The sequence below is a fragment of the Varanus komodoensis genome, unplaced genomic scaffold, assembly GCF_004798865.1.
Source record: "Varanus komodoensis strain SLA01 unplaced genomic scaffold, ASM479886v1 scaffold1, whole genome shotgun sequence".
In the NCBI taxonomy this organism is placed as follows: Eukaryota; Metazoa; Chordata; class Lepidosauria; order Squamata; family Varanidae; genus Varanus; species Varanus komodoensis.
Genome location: NW_025335268.1, coordinates 6,791,187 through 6,805,987, shown reverse-complemented (window position 1 = coordinate 6,805,987; position 14,801 = coordinate 6,791,187). Strand labels below are relative to the sequence as shown.

At 42.0% G+C, this 14,801-nt stretch overlaps 1 protein-coding gene and 1 long non-coding RNA gene across 3 annotated transcripts in view; one reads left to right on the top strand and one right to left on the bottom strand.

Moving 5' to 3' along the window:
* Window positions 1–3,461: 3,461 nt before the first annotated feature.
* Window positions 3,462–11,580, bottom strand: LOC123025242. The gene is made up of 3 exons (XR_006415085.1): window positions 11,501–11,580; window positions 10,439–10,622; window positions 3,462–5,437 (listed from the first exon to the last, which is right to left on the bottom strand). It is a non-coding gene; the product is annotated as an uncharacterized LOC123025242 (long non-coding RNA).
* Window positions 11,243–14,801, top strand: part of WDR26 (WD repeat domain 26) — a 36,133-nt gene continuing 32,574 nt past the window's right edge. Inside the window, exons 1-3 of one of the 2 annotated variants that reach the window (XM_044433722.1) lie at window positions 11,243–11,869; window positions 13,588–13,687; window positions 13,895–13,951. In XM_044433722.1, coding sequence (XP_044289657.1) covers window positions 11,514–11,869; window positions 13,588–13,687; window positions 13,895–13,951 — 513 coding nt within the window. In that variant the 5' untranslated portion in view covers window positions 11,243–11,513. The remainder of the gene's footprint in view (window positions 11,870–13,587; window positions 13,688–13,894; window positions 13,952–14,801) is intronic. The other variant, XM_044433647.1, reaches the window with a different exon arrangement.

Here is a 14,801-nt window from a genome sequence, read left to right as displayed (position 1 = left end):
GCTTCTTCTGCCTCTGGTGTGGGTACCTAAGCTGATGCCTTCTATGTGCCTGGCTGCAGGGAGGAAGTGGCCCCCTCCTGCATGTGCGAGTCCTGCACAAGGGGGGCAGCGAGTCCTGCACAAGGGGGGCAGCGAGGCGGGAGAAGAGGATGTTGGGGTACATGTGCTTGCACTTTGACACAGAGCAGGGCAGCACAGGGGAGAGATCCTTTCATGTTCCTCCTGAGCAACAGTGCTACCCGAGTGAGTAGGCAGTTACCTTGCTGAGCAGCAGAACTCAAAGAAAGTAGAAAGCAGCTGGCTGCAGCCATGCCCAAGGGATTGTGTGAGCTAATGAGGGAAAAGTAGGTGAGGCAGGCAGGAATGGTGCATGTTGGGATTGATTCTGAGTTGTCGGGGCCGATGAGATATGTGCTGCCATTTGGAAGGAAGACAGAGAAACATGGAAACCAAGAGCATGCCTGCACCCACATCACACTGAGGTATCGTGGGTAGCCCCATGGCATGACTAAGCAGTATGTGCAAACACACCTGGTAAGTATGTGTTGGTGACTGGGTAAGAATCCAGTGTATATGGGGGAGGGGAAGGCTGTGCACACCCATGCAGGCCACATCTCTTTACCCTCAAGGGAATGCAGTCCTTTGCGAGGAAAGGTTGCCCATGCCTGGTGTGGCAGATAAGTAGCATTTGACTAAGCAGTCCTGGTTTGAATACCAGCATAGTTGCTTAAGCACCCACTTTTCTCAGTTCTCATTTGAAAACTGGAAATTATTGTTTGAATCTAGCCACTCTGCAGATCCCACAGCATAAAAAGTTCTAAGTACTTGAAGCTGTTTGACCTCAGCTCATTTATGTGGGAGTGCATCAGAATCAAACCAACATTGTTTCCTTGTGCCTTTCTCTTCTATTATATACCATTTGGTCTTGTATCTGTTTTGCCCATTGTATGCACAACATTCTGTCCTGTGTATGAATCACAGAAACCATGATTCTCCAAGATCAGAGGTGAATAAAATTAAAAGGAGTACCAGGTTTCATTATAATGCCAGAGCAGGCTAGTCAAGTTATAATTGGATCTAATTAACACCTTTACAAGTTGCAGCTTTAATTACTAGTGCACACATGAAAACAAAGAGTGAGGCATACTTCCCTATCTCTGAAAATATCTCTTTCAAAAGTATATTTGATCATGTTCTTTCCAGGCAACAACTCTGAATCAGTTCCAGCATGCTCAAGTGACACACATTCATGGAAACTAGCATAGAAACTAGTATCACTGCAAGCTCCTAATGTAACTGGTGAATCCACAGTTCTTGGTGATTTAAAATGAAAGACTGGAAAATATGTTACCCTAAAAACTACAACTTAAAAGATTAAAATCCCTCAAACTGATTTCAGTTATATTGTTTGAACTAGGAATGCAAGAAATGTTCATACGTCGTAACTTATATTTTTTATTTATGTTAATTATATTACATTATTTATTTATTTAAAACATTTGTATGCTGCCCTTCACTATCGTGTCTCAGGACAGCTTACAAGATTAAAACAATCAATAAAACAATATAATAAAATTACCAAAAACCAATACAAATAAATCAAATCCAAACAAAAACAACTGTGAGCCTACTAAAATTCCTAATTTTTAAAATGACAATTAAATAAAAAGGTTGTAACCTGGCACCAAAAAGAATATAAGCTCGGCACCAGGTGAACCTCCCTGGGGAGCATATTCCACAATCTGGGTGCCACCACAGAGAAGGCCCTGTTCCAAGTAGCTGTCATTTTTACCTCCTTTAGGGAGGGTTCTCAGAGCAGGGCCTCTCTCACAGATCTTAAGGGGAGTGAGGGCATATGAGGAAGGAGATGTTCCTTCAGGTATCTTGGTCTCAAGCCATTTAGGGTTTTATAGGTCAAAACCAGCACCTTGAATTGGGCTCAGACTTCAACTGAAAGCCAGTGGAGCCGGTAGAGAACTGGCGTTATATAAGAATAGCGATCAGTCCCTGTCAGCAGCCTGGCCACTCTATTTTGTACCAGCTGAAGTATCCAGACTGTTTTCAAGGGCAGCCCCACATAGAGCATGTTACAGTAATCCAACCAGGAGGTTACTAGAGCATGTATCACCGTTGCTAGGCAGTGCTCGTCCAGGTAAGGATGCAGCTGATTATTAAAACTCATAATCACCAGAATTGGGTAAATTATACCGCATAAGAGCTGAACAGGGATTCATTTTCTTTTACTTGAACATTCTTTGAAGCCAAAATACAAAGGGCCATATCAGAATATTGGTAGGTTGAATGTGCTTGTGGAATGGGAAAGTGCATTCTTTTTTTTTTTTTATAAAGATTTTTATTAAAATTTTTAAACTAAAAACTAAAAACATCAATCATCAAATACATCGGATGTACTGGGTCAGCCCCTTACAACATATCTTTTTAACATTCTATAATCAAATTCAAACCAATTTATAAAAATTTAAAAACATCTTTAAATCTAAGCCAAGTGCCGTTTCTCCAGCCAATCATAAAAAAAAATCCCAAGTTTGATAGAAGTCAGTATCTTCTTTCTCCTTCAGTAATAGAGTCAATCTGTCCATTTCTGCACAGTCCAGAATCTTTTTTAAAATCAGTTCCTCAGTGGGTAATTTCTCACTCTTCCAGTATTGAGCAAGCGCAATCCTTGCTGCTGTGATTAAATGTAGCATCAAATACATTTCTTGTTTGCTAATATTTTCCGGTATAATGTCTAACAAGAAAATTTCAGGTTTAAAAGCTAAGGGTTTTTGTAGCATTTCCTCTAGCCATTTATGTATTTTAATCCAATACTTTTTCACACATTCACAGGTCCACCACATATGGTAAAAAGTACCCACATCATGTTTACATTTCCAACATCCGTTTGACATATTTGGAAACAACTTAGCTAATCGACTTGGCGACAAATACCATCTATAAAACATTTTATATAAATTTTCTTTATACGAAGTTGCTAAAGTTACCTTAATGTTTCTCTCCCATAGCTTTCGCCACTTTTCTAATTCAAGGGAAAGTGCATTCTTGTTTTATATCTGGTCATGAAGTCACAAAAAAGTACAATACCACAGATGTCTGTACCTATTGTTCTTTCCTTTTTGCCTCTGTTTTAACAATTTGGTGAAAATATGTATACTCCACGCCATAACAGAACATTACAAGATAAAAGATGGGCCTCAATACTAATACCTGTAGAAGGTGAGGCAGTGTCCGTCCTGAACTGGTGCCTGAGCTCAGTAATGATGAGGGCCAGCAGCCTGAAACTCAGGCCAGACAAGACAGAAGTACTGTAGGTGGGTAGTAGGTCAGATGCGTTGAATGACCAATACCCTGTCCTAGATGGGATCATACTCCCCCTAAAGTATGATAAAGTATTAATATTAATATTTTTATTGTATAACTTTGTTTTCGTATAACTTTGTATAACTTTGTTTTTGTTGTAAGCCGCCCCAAGGCTTTGTTGCGATGGGGGCGGCATAAAAATGTTTTAAATAAATAATAAATAAATAAATAAAGGACAGGGCTCATAGCCAGAGTGCTCCTGGACCAAAAACTCTCACTTTAATCCCAAGGGGACTCTGTGGCCAGGAGAACCTTCCTTCACCTGCAGCTAATTTATCAACTACTATCTACCATATATTGACAGACAAAGCTTAGCCAGAGTCACACATGTCATGATAACATCCCAGTTGAACTATTGCAATGTGTTCTGTGTGGGGATGCCTTTGAAGATGGTCCAGATACTCCAACTAGTTCAAAATAGGGCAGCACAACTTTTAACAAGAACTAGCTCATAGGCCCATATTACACCAGTTTTATATCATCTACACTCGCTACCAGTAGAGGTTTGGGCTCAATTTAAAGTGCTTGTGCTTACATGTAAAGCCCTAAACAGCTTGGGCCTTGGGCATCTGAAGGACTGCCTTCTCCGATACGTCCCTACCCTGTCCATTAAGATCAAGCCAGGAGGTCCTTCTCAAGGAGGCATCTTCCACGGAGATGAGGGGGATGGTGGCTGGAAGAAGGTCTTTCTCAGTGTTTGTACACCATCTCTGGAATAGGCTTCCCAGAGTGGTATGCCTGGTGCCATCACTGTTATCATTTTTGCATCAAGCAAGACATATCTTTTTTTCCTCCTATTTTAATAGTGGATTTAGTGGAAAATTTTGATTTTAACTTGTCCGTATTTCTGGCTTATAGGTTTATCTTAATTTTAAATCATTTATTTTAAAAGTCTCTAGGTAATAATTTTAATTTTTTGGATTCTTTTTCTTTATATTTTTGGATGTTATTTTTAATGTTCTATTGTTACAGATAATGTAAGCAGCATATACATTTAAATAATAAAAAGTGCCCATTTTATGTCCATTATTCCTTTCAGCAGTCAGAAACTTTAAACCTGAGGCTACTATTTGACCTGTTCAGGAGGAGACACATTGCTGAGCCATCACCAATGACCTCCACACCTAATGGCACTTTTAAAAAACAAACATGGGGTACATTCATATCACTACTTCCTGGTTATAAAGTATGGCACTTTGGATGTTCAGAGAAAGCACAAAAAGTAGAAGTAGCTGTATTTGCCTTAAGAGGGAAAAAGATCCCAAAGTACTATTTCCCTTTTACAAGTACAAACTGTACACACAGAAAAACACATGCTTTTACTGCATAGATAATATATCCTGCAAATGGGCACTTTTCTAAGAAAATACCCAGCTCTGGCTGGCTATAGTCTTATGTACTCTATGTTGGGAATAGTTCCTATTGAATGTCCCTGAAGAAGGCATACATATTATTATTTATTTCCGGACTCTACAAGTTCAGTATAAATTTATGTGATTGCTAGGAAAGACCTTAAACTATTTAGAAACAGTTGCATCAACTTATTTCACAATATAGCTGTAACATTTGATGACACTATCAGGATCTTTTCAGTATATTTAGATCTGTTGAAATGAATTGGCAGCTCAGAGCTATTTTTATCTTCTTGTCAAATTCTGTTTCAAATATGTCTTGTCAAATTCTGTTTCAAATATGTCTTTCTCCACTAATGAGCACAAAAGTCATGAATATATTTTACTTACTTTTTAGATTTATATCAGTATGATGTAGCTAATTCATTTCATACTGATATACCTAAGAATGCCTGGATAATTTCACATAGTTTCTACACAAAAGCAACATGATTCTGAAGGTAGTCCTTCAGGTCCTTCAGATCCAGCACCAATGATATTATCTCTTCCTTTCAAGCTCAACATATGTTTATCACATAGACATGACAGTATGCACTGACCCAACAGACAGATCTTGTACCCACAATGGCAGCCCGGTGTAGGGTAGATTCAATTATTGTTTATGTTCCATTTTGCAGTTGGTGAGATCCACTTAGAATTAGGGTTTCCTGAAAGGGAGAAATGCATTGTAAATATTAAAACTATTACATTTTAGAATAGTCTCCCCCAACCTGGCACCTTGAAGATGTGTTAGTCTATAGCTCCCATCATGCCAACCAGCCATACTGGTTGGGAATTATGGGGGCTGCAGTTCAATGTGTCTAGAGGATGATGGTTTGGGGAAGACTGCTTTAGAGAAAGTACAATCAGTTTCCTTGTTGACACATACATACACAAATACAATTTGTTGTAAACAATTGAGAACATATTTCTATGGATCCTTGCAAATAGAGAATGCCTATTTCCATGTTGTAGTTAGCACAGACTGTGTCCACCTCATCATGCAGCATTCATGCTAATTTCACTGTTAGGCACATACTGGACTAAAATGATAGCATTACTTCTACCCTGTCCCACTCCATCAAAATGCAGGAAAAATGACCTGATAATGAAGCTGGGTGGGACAATGATCAGGAAAGAGCCGATACAACATCCAGTCTTCATAGATCACTGTGTGTATCTCTTTAATAAAATATCTTGTTTTGTACAAGAAACTGAGAAGTGGAAAGTTATCAACACCAGACTGCATGAAGAACTGTTGGTGCAGATAAAGCCAGAAGATTCAAGGTTTTCTCCACCACCATCCTTGGTGCATGGCCTTTCAATATTTAACTGAGGTACATGGGTTAACTTGCAATGTTCACTGAGCAGAACAGAAATAGCACCGCTGTAAATATGCCTTTTATACCACCTGGCACATGTATCAATTGATTTCATTTTATTTATCAATAAATAAATAAATAGCAACAACCACAATGGTAACAGTAATGCAGAAGTGAATGAGTAACCTATTGTAATGAGGACTAGCAACACACTCTGCTAAGCAATACTTAAAATATTAATAAAATATACTTTTATTGTTGCTGCTGCTGTTATGTGCACCAAGTTGTCTTTGACTTATGGCATTCCAATGAATGTTCTCCAAAACATCCTGTCCTTCACAGTACTCTTCAGCTTTTGTAAATATTGAATTCATTTCCACAGGATGTAGTGCTGGCCACCAATATGGATGGCTTTAAAAGAGGATTGGGCTTTAAAAGAAGATTGGTCAAGCAGGTTAAAGCTAACAGTGGCTGCGAGTCCTCATGGTTACATGCTACTTCTAGCATCAGAAGCTATATGCCCATGTTCCCCAGCTGCTGGGGAACATGGGCAGGAGGGAGCTGTTGTACTCGTATCCTACTAGAGGAATCCTGTAGGAAGCTGTTTTGTCACTGTGTACACAGAATACTGGAGCAGACAGACCCTTCATCTGATCCAGTTGGGCTCTTCTTTTCATAGCTGAACTTGCTTCTGATTCACACACAGCTCATGGTACCTGAAGATGTGCAAAAAGAGCTGCTGCCTGATACTAATAAAAATTTTGAAGGCAAATCTTTAACCATACAGATAGCATGGGATGCCTATTTATTGCTACTGAGGGACATTGCACAACAAAATAATGGCAGGAAGTGAGAAAGAATACTGTATCCTGTTGAAACCAGTGGCATTATTTCAGTAGGCTGCTGGGTAATTGCATTTTATAACATGGCATTAGGCAAACAACAACAAGAAGAACAACCCTATTGATGTCTCCTCGAAAACTATGGGAACTAGATACCTTATCATGCAGCACCAAGAGAATGTTAGGTATGTTCAGAAATACATAGGCAGAGATGTAGTGTAGGATAATCCAAATTAATAGAAAGAGAACCACAGGAACGGAGCATATTTCCAGCTTGCAGAAGTTTAAATACCGATGACAATATCAGTATTATTACTATTAATAAAAATTAATCTTAAAGATTGTTATAGCAGCTTCTCCCAAACTAACACCTTCCATATGTGTTGGACAACACCTCCTATCACTCCCCAACCTTACACAGCTGTTGGTCTGCTGGCTTGGGATGACAGAAGTTATGGTCCAACACATCTGGTGGGCATCAGATTAAGAAAAACTATTTTAAAGACTGGTAAAAAGTTGCTATTATTTACTTATTATTTACAGAGCCCCTTGAGTGCCACTTTTTAAGACTATGAGAGAACATGTCCTTTCCCCCATCCTTTCCTATCTTATATTTGCCATAGGGAAAGTAACTAGGGTAGGAAAGGCAGCAGGGGTGAAAAGGGAAGAAATAAATGATTAAGTTACACTTATGCTTAGGATATTTCCAGGTGGAGAGGTCCTAGTGTTACCATTCAAAAAGCATCATACAGCTATATCTTCTTTCCCTCCTAAATTGCGATTTTTTAATGGTTATAAAAAAGATGGGAAAACACACAGTGGTTATTATACATAGTTTAGAGAAAATGGAAAAGGAGACTTGTTTTTTTTTTATTTTTTTATAGCACTACAACCCACTGGGGTTATCCCATGAAGGTGATTGGTGGAAAGACTTCTTGATACAGTACATAGTTAAGCTACAAAAATTGTTAACACATAGTATAGTGATGGCCACCAACTTGGATAGCTTTAAAAGGGGATTGGACAAATTCTTGGAGGGTAAGGTTATCCGTGGTTACCAGTCCTGATAGCCATGTGCTACCTCTAATATTGGAGGCAGTGTGCCTTTTTGTGCCAGTCCTGGGGATCATGGGTAGGAGGATGCTCTTGCAGTCATGTCCTGCCTGTGGGTTTCCTAAGGGCAAAAGTTTGGCCACTGTATGAACAAAATGCTGGACTGCATGGACCCTTGGTATGACCTGGCATGAGTGTTCTTATGTTTTTAATAATGGCAGCCTTTCCAGTCCACAGTTTTTCACACAATAAACGTGCAACACTTAGTATTGATTGGATTTGCTCAAAATGGCAACCTAGTGTAGCTCACAAGCATGGTGAGTTGTCATACCATTTGATCCCAGACAGCTTCCTGCAAGCTGATTTCTCTATTGGCAACAAGCCAACCTGAGAACCCATGGCTTCTTCTAGTGCTTATTGTACCTGCTATGCTGTCTGAATCTAGGGGACTATCATTATGGGTAGGCAGGAGCAGCATGAGTAGTTCAGAAAAAGTGGCAAAAAACACCTAGAAACATAGAAACAAAGTGAGTCAGAAGGGGTCTTCCAGGCCATCTAGTCTGACCCCCAGCTCCAGCTGGCTCCACTCATGACATGCCTACCATGTGCGTGTCCAGCCAATCCTGAAACACCCTCACCAATGGGGCTTCAACCACCTCCTGTGGAAGCCCATTCCATACCCTAAGGGTCCTAACTGCCAGGAAGTACTTCCAGGCATCCACCGTGAATCTTGGTTCCCTGAGTTTTGCTCCATTGAAACGCATCCTGCCATCCACCACAGAGGGAAAAAAGTCTGCTCTTGACAAATTTGCCTAGGCTACCACTGGTGACAGCTGCTCCACCAAGTACTAAAGTGACACTCAGGAAGAACTGTCAGTGGGTTGATCTCCTCTGCACTAACCACAACTCCTTTTGTGACTTTCCCCCCTTCCCCCCATTTTTGGAGATTGTGCAATCTCTGAAGTGATGGCCAGTGACAGCCCCTTCGAATTGCCCAAGTGGCACACTGGAGTGGCTGACACTGGTTGGCCAAGTATTTGTTGTTATTGTTGTACTTGAGATGTGCTCATTTCTTAATAATTTCAAAAATAGCTTTGAGGAGCCTCATCAATGCCCTGGATGTTGTCTGCTGTTAAAGAACTTGAGGCACCATCCATGGGCATTGACAAAAGAAGGTGACAAATAGGTTAAGCTGCAAATAGGCTACAAATGGTGAGAAGCAAAGCCATGAAGGGACCTTTGCTGATGAAAGGGAGTAGTGTGTAAATCATCCCCTTCCTAGGAGGATTCTTTAATTTTTTCGACAAAGACATATGCAGGTTTCATGACTGCATATGTCCCTATCTAACCCACCCCCTAAACAGTGCTGTCAAAAGTCCCTTTGTAAAAGGAAGCTTTGACAAGTGTCTTCACTCATGCTACTATAAATGGGGTGGCTCACACTTTTCCACTTTCCTGAACATTTAAAAGAGTCTCAGGAAAGGGTAGGAAAGGCAGAGGACACTGAGAACATGTCGGTCCAACCCAAGAAACTAGGGGATCTTTTGTTGGGATTCTTGACCTGAAAGGCAGCAAGAAATATTTTACATAAATACATTTCTAATGCAGTAAATAAGCATTATTAATTTATTGTGTGAGACTGAGGCAAGTTTCTTCAAAGGAACAGTTTATGATAGGGACATATTTTCCCTATAGTCAATCAACATTTTGTCCCTTGGAGAAACACAATTCCTATGCTATTGTGTTCTTTTGCTATTGTCCATGCTGTGTGGTAAATGTTGGTGTGCCTCAAGTACCTGTTGGATATATGGGTTCTGGTCATGATGGATCACTCTTCCCTGCATGCCACACACCATAATGTTGGCCTTGAAATATTTTTAATTTTTAATGTATTTTTGTAGCATGGAAGTAGTTTAAAAAGGGATTTGCACAAATTCATGGAGAGCTGACATTTTCAATACTATGTGTTCAGGTGCATGATGGAAAAGATGCTTTTGTGTACATGTCAACTTCTGGCCTTTGCCCTGTGGATGCTGTGGGAATGCAGTGTTGGATTAGTCAGTCTTTGGCCTGATCCAGCACTGCTCCATAATGATGTTATTTTATGAGAAGGTGAATACTACTAAGGCAAGCCCCATGTCCTGCAGAAATTCTCAATCATTTCATTAATCCTTTGATAAATGCATCCCATTGTTAATATTTTGTAATTTGAAAGTTATATGTAACTCTTCTCTAACACCAGAGCCTGATCTTTGCTTCTTCATCATCACCATCATCATGTGGTATGGAAAATGAATGCTGAATTACTAGCTCAAGTTTGAGGTAGGGGCACAAAGCGAGAGCAATACTTTATTAGTCTGAAAATACTTCACCTAAATTAGTGTTTGTGTTCTTACATAAATATGTTTCTAATGTTTAAGGTATATTTATGAACTAGAAAGTAAAAACTCACTCAGGAGGACTGAAATGACCTCAAGGCAGATGCACACTTTAGTCTGGTGTAGCAAATACAGCAGAGTCCTGTGGCACCATAAAAAAGAGCATTCATTTTTAAGGTACCATCTTTGCTGCTCAGAAGGGGAAGTTTTCACTCCTTAAAACACGAAGACAAGTGCATCTAAAACAATGTTTCAGATCTGAAAGAGCAAGCCAACAAGGAAATAATTTGTGGGCCATTTAGGAACAGGTACTGAGCGTGTATTTACATATACCTACAGCCTTCCCCTATATGGGCATATGAGATAAGCAAGATGCAATCATAACCAGCCAGCCGCACGCACGGACACGCAAGCAGAAAGGCAGGAGTTGTGACAAAAGCCCCCCCGAGTCGCGGTCTGTGCCCGCCCAGTGGGTGGTGCTGTGGAGACCGTCCAGAGCCCTTTCCGCCACCGGCCCAAGGCTGCCCTTACACACTCCACACCCCAAAGACTACCCCAGGCGGCGGCGGAAGTGAGTGTAGGGGGCAGTATAGGAATTTCCTGTGACGTCCCGGCCTGGACTCCATTAGGCTGCAGCTAGACAGAGAAGCCACAAAACCAGCAGCTACTGGAGAGGAGTGGGCCAGGCGCCTGGGGCTGCCAGGCGCGGGGGGCGTGTTTCGGGCAGCATTCGCTGGAGGGACCCTAGAGCGGGTGGCGGGTGCTGCTGCCGTCGTGTGAGGGACCCCCGGGGGGAGAGGGACAGTCCCTCCCCGCTCCTTACCCCGCCACCCCCCCCCATCCCCCCCCACCCCCCCCCCCCCTCCCCCCCCCCCCCCCCCCCGGCTTCCCACCACGGCCGCTCTCGGCGAGGAAACTCTGGCCTCCGCTTCCTCCTCCTCCGACTCGGACACCGGCGGAGCCTCCCCGCCACCGCGGAAGAAAGCGCGGGCCTCCCCGGCGGCGGCGGCGGCGGAGGGAGCAGGAGAGCCCGGGGCTTCCTCGGGCAGAGCAGGCCTCACCTCGTCCCCGTCCCCCTCGCTCTCCGCCGGGCTCGCCCCCCTTGCTGCCAACCCCCTCAGAGCCAGCGGCAGTACCAGCAGCAGCGCCATGCAGGCCAACGGGGCAGGAGGGGGTCAGCAGCAACAGCCGCCGCCGCCGTCGCAAAGTCCGGAGCTGGGCTGCCTCAACGCCCAAAACGGCGAGGCCTCGTCGGGCTCGTCCGCCGGGGAGCAACTGGCTCACGCCAACGGGTTGCTGCCGTCGGCCAACAACGGCGGCGGGGGAGGCGGCGGGCCGAGTGTCAACAACGGAGTCTCGGCCCCCGGGGGATCCGCCGCCGAGATGGGGGGAGGCAGCGGCGTCGGCGTCGGCGGCAGCGCCCTGAAGAAGAAGAAGAGGCTATCGCAGTCCGATGAGGACGTGATCCGGCTCATCGGGCAGCACCTTCACGGGCTGGGCCTCAAGTAAGTGGGGCAAACCGAGGGCGACCATTCGTCTCCCCACAATATGTAGAGTTGAGTCTTCTGAGGGGTGCGTGGGGGGGGCGACCCCATATGATGAGACTACCCACTTTTTTCTTCGATCTCCAGAAACCTGTCGTCTCTTCCCCTTTATTCTGAGGTCACTTGGGAACTCACTCTTGGGGAGAGACCCAGATCCTGGGGTGAAATAGTTGACACTCCTCTCGTTAATATCTAGTCTATTATTACAGCTCAAGCAAAGTCAGATAAAATGTGTGTGTGATTGAGGAAGACACTATATGTATCTAGGTTTGTGCCAAAGGGAATAATTGCCCTAGCAGACTTGTTTGTTTTAGGACCCATTGTATGCCTGGAGGAAAGAAGCCAACACTTTTTGTGTATATGTGTGTTGATCCACATTTCTCCAGGGAAGAACCATTTCTGCCAGATTATCCTGTCGCAGTTTAATATCACAGAGAGAGGTGTGGGGGAGGAGATAAATCCAGAGAATGAAGGTCTAGAGGGAGTGAGTTCGTGGGGCCTATTTTTCAGGCCTAGTCCAGTGTCAACTTCCTTCTGAAAGAACAGGTAGATTTTCTGTCGTCCATGACAGTGAGAGACCCAGCAACATTTTGAGGTAAACAGGTATAAAGAGGGAACTGATAAAATGGCATTTTGAACACAATAGTGTATGGAAATCTCTTTGTCTAGGTGGGTCTAAAAACACTGGGTTGCTAGCTGAAAAAGAAAGAATAGAGATAGGCTTCTGGTTGTAAAATCTATATTTGTCTAGTTTGGATTGAAAAATATGTTAAAATATAGTCATGGGTATAAGTTTAATATAGCCTTTGAATATATTAATGAACTTAAATTAATGTCAGATGTGTTGACAATTCAGTAGCTTGCAGCACTGCAGTGCTTTGAGCTGAGTAATAGGCATGCAGCTGGGGTGGGGGAGGGTGAAAAGCAAATAAATACAGGACATCAGCTATTGGGATTAACAAGACAAACCTGATGATAGTATAGTGTAATGCCAGCTAGATGAATATTGGTCTTTATGAGGTGTGTCTATTAGTGCCCTTGGAAAACTAAGAGCTCTTGTATGTTGAGATCATGTGTAATTGTGGGAATGGATTGGCTTTAATTAACATAGTACACAAAATAAGCACACCACTGACATAAGGCAGGTTTACAACAGCAGGCAACAACTCGTGACTGTTCATAGACTACACCATAGTAAATGTGCTATTTTTAGTATAAAAAGTAGTGGGAGAGGGTTGTAGGCTTATAGATTGGCTTATTTTATTAAGTGCCAAACCTAATGGACAATTTACATGAAGGCAGAGAGAATATGTTGGTAGGGAATAACAGCAAGTTAACTGCTTAACTCCAGTGAACAGATCTAATGACAGCTGCTGTGTTTTTTATATGACCAACTTCCAACTTGCTGCTTCAAACTTCTTTTTACAGAGCCATATTTTATCTTGATTGTCAAAATAATTAAGGAAAACTACCTTTGTATTTGAGTGGAATGATGTTAATAATCCATACCTAACTTCTGAGTTTGTGGGCTTACATTTGGAGATGTCAGTACCCTGCATTCCTAGAATTCGATTTTTTACCTTAAGCTGAACCAACATTGTATATGTGTATGTATGACTTATTTTCTGTAAGAGTAAGACTGGTTAGCTGTTTTTTTAATATTGTACTCTTTCCTGCAGTCAGACTGTTGATCTTCTCATGCAAGAGTCAGGATGTCGTTTAGAACATCCTTCTGCTACCAAGTTCCGTAATCATGTCATGGAAGGAGAGTGGGATAAGGTAATGGAAGGGACACAGGTCTGCCTGATCCTAACTAGGGCTGTAATCCTATGCAAAATTATTTGAGTATAAATCCATGGAATCTGGTGAAACTTAGAGTTCAGTTAAGATTTTCATAGGTCTGGACTATGTGTAAATTGCTTGCTGTATTTCACAATCTTTCACTTAGCTTTTTTCCTTTCTCTTTTTAAAAATTGCATCTTTTAGGCTGAGAACGACTTGAATGAACTTAAGCCTTTAGTGCACTCTCCTCATGCAATTGTGGTAAGAGATTCTTGAACTGTTTTGGATATAACTTGAAATAATTGTACTAATTAATATGTGTGCAGTTATTGATTTTAGTTGAGATATCCATACTACTTGCTTAAAGAGTACACATCAACAGTAATGCTAATGCTTCTGCTAGGTAATATTTGAAATTAGAAGCCTTTCTGTATTAAAGCTAATGCTTAGTACCATGCATGTTTGAACATCTTGCTGCTGTAATGTGGACATCATTTGATTTACAGTGAAGAAATGTGAATGTGTACAGTTTTGTATTAAATGCTTTAGAGTGTAGTTCAGTGGAGAAGCCTGAACTCAGCATCCTGCTTCTCCTACCCTGTAAGTTAGCTAGATGGCAGATGTTGTCCATCTAGTTGTGGTACTACAGATGGGGAGGAAAGGAGGCTGGAGTATCTCCAGAGTATGTTTTATTTTGCTGGACCCAGTCTCCTTCCCTCTCTCGAACACCTCTTTTATCCCTTCTCTGAAGTCAGTCTTACCTTGGAGAAGCAGCCAGAGTGGTTCTTTTCTGTGCCAGCTGTGAGGCTGGGCAGTGAGATCTGACTTTGGACTTCCAGCTCTGAAATCAATGTTCTGACTCTCTAGACAGATCTAGGGTTTATAGGTTCTCTTTCCCAGCTGATCCTGAGTGAATCATTCTGCATGGGTAGTGTTGGGGCATGATGCATGGTTTCTATGAAAGAGACATAATGAATGAATGTCACTGAAATGCAGTTACTATTTTAAAGTAAACAACAGTATTCTCTTTCCAGTTAACTCCTGCAATTGAATGGCTGTCTGAAACACAGGTCATTATATATGTTTTTCTGTTTAAAACAGGATAGTCTTG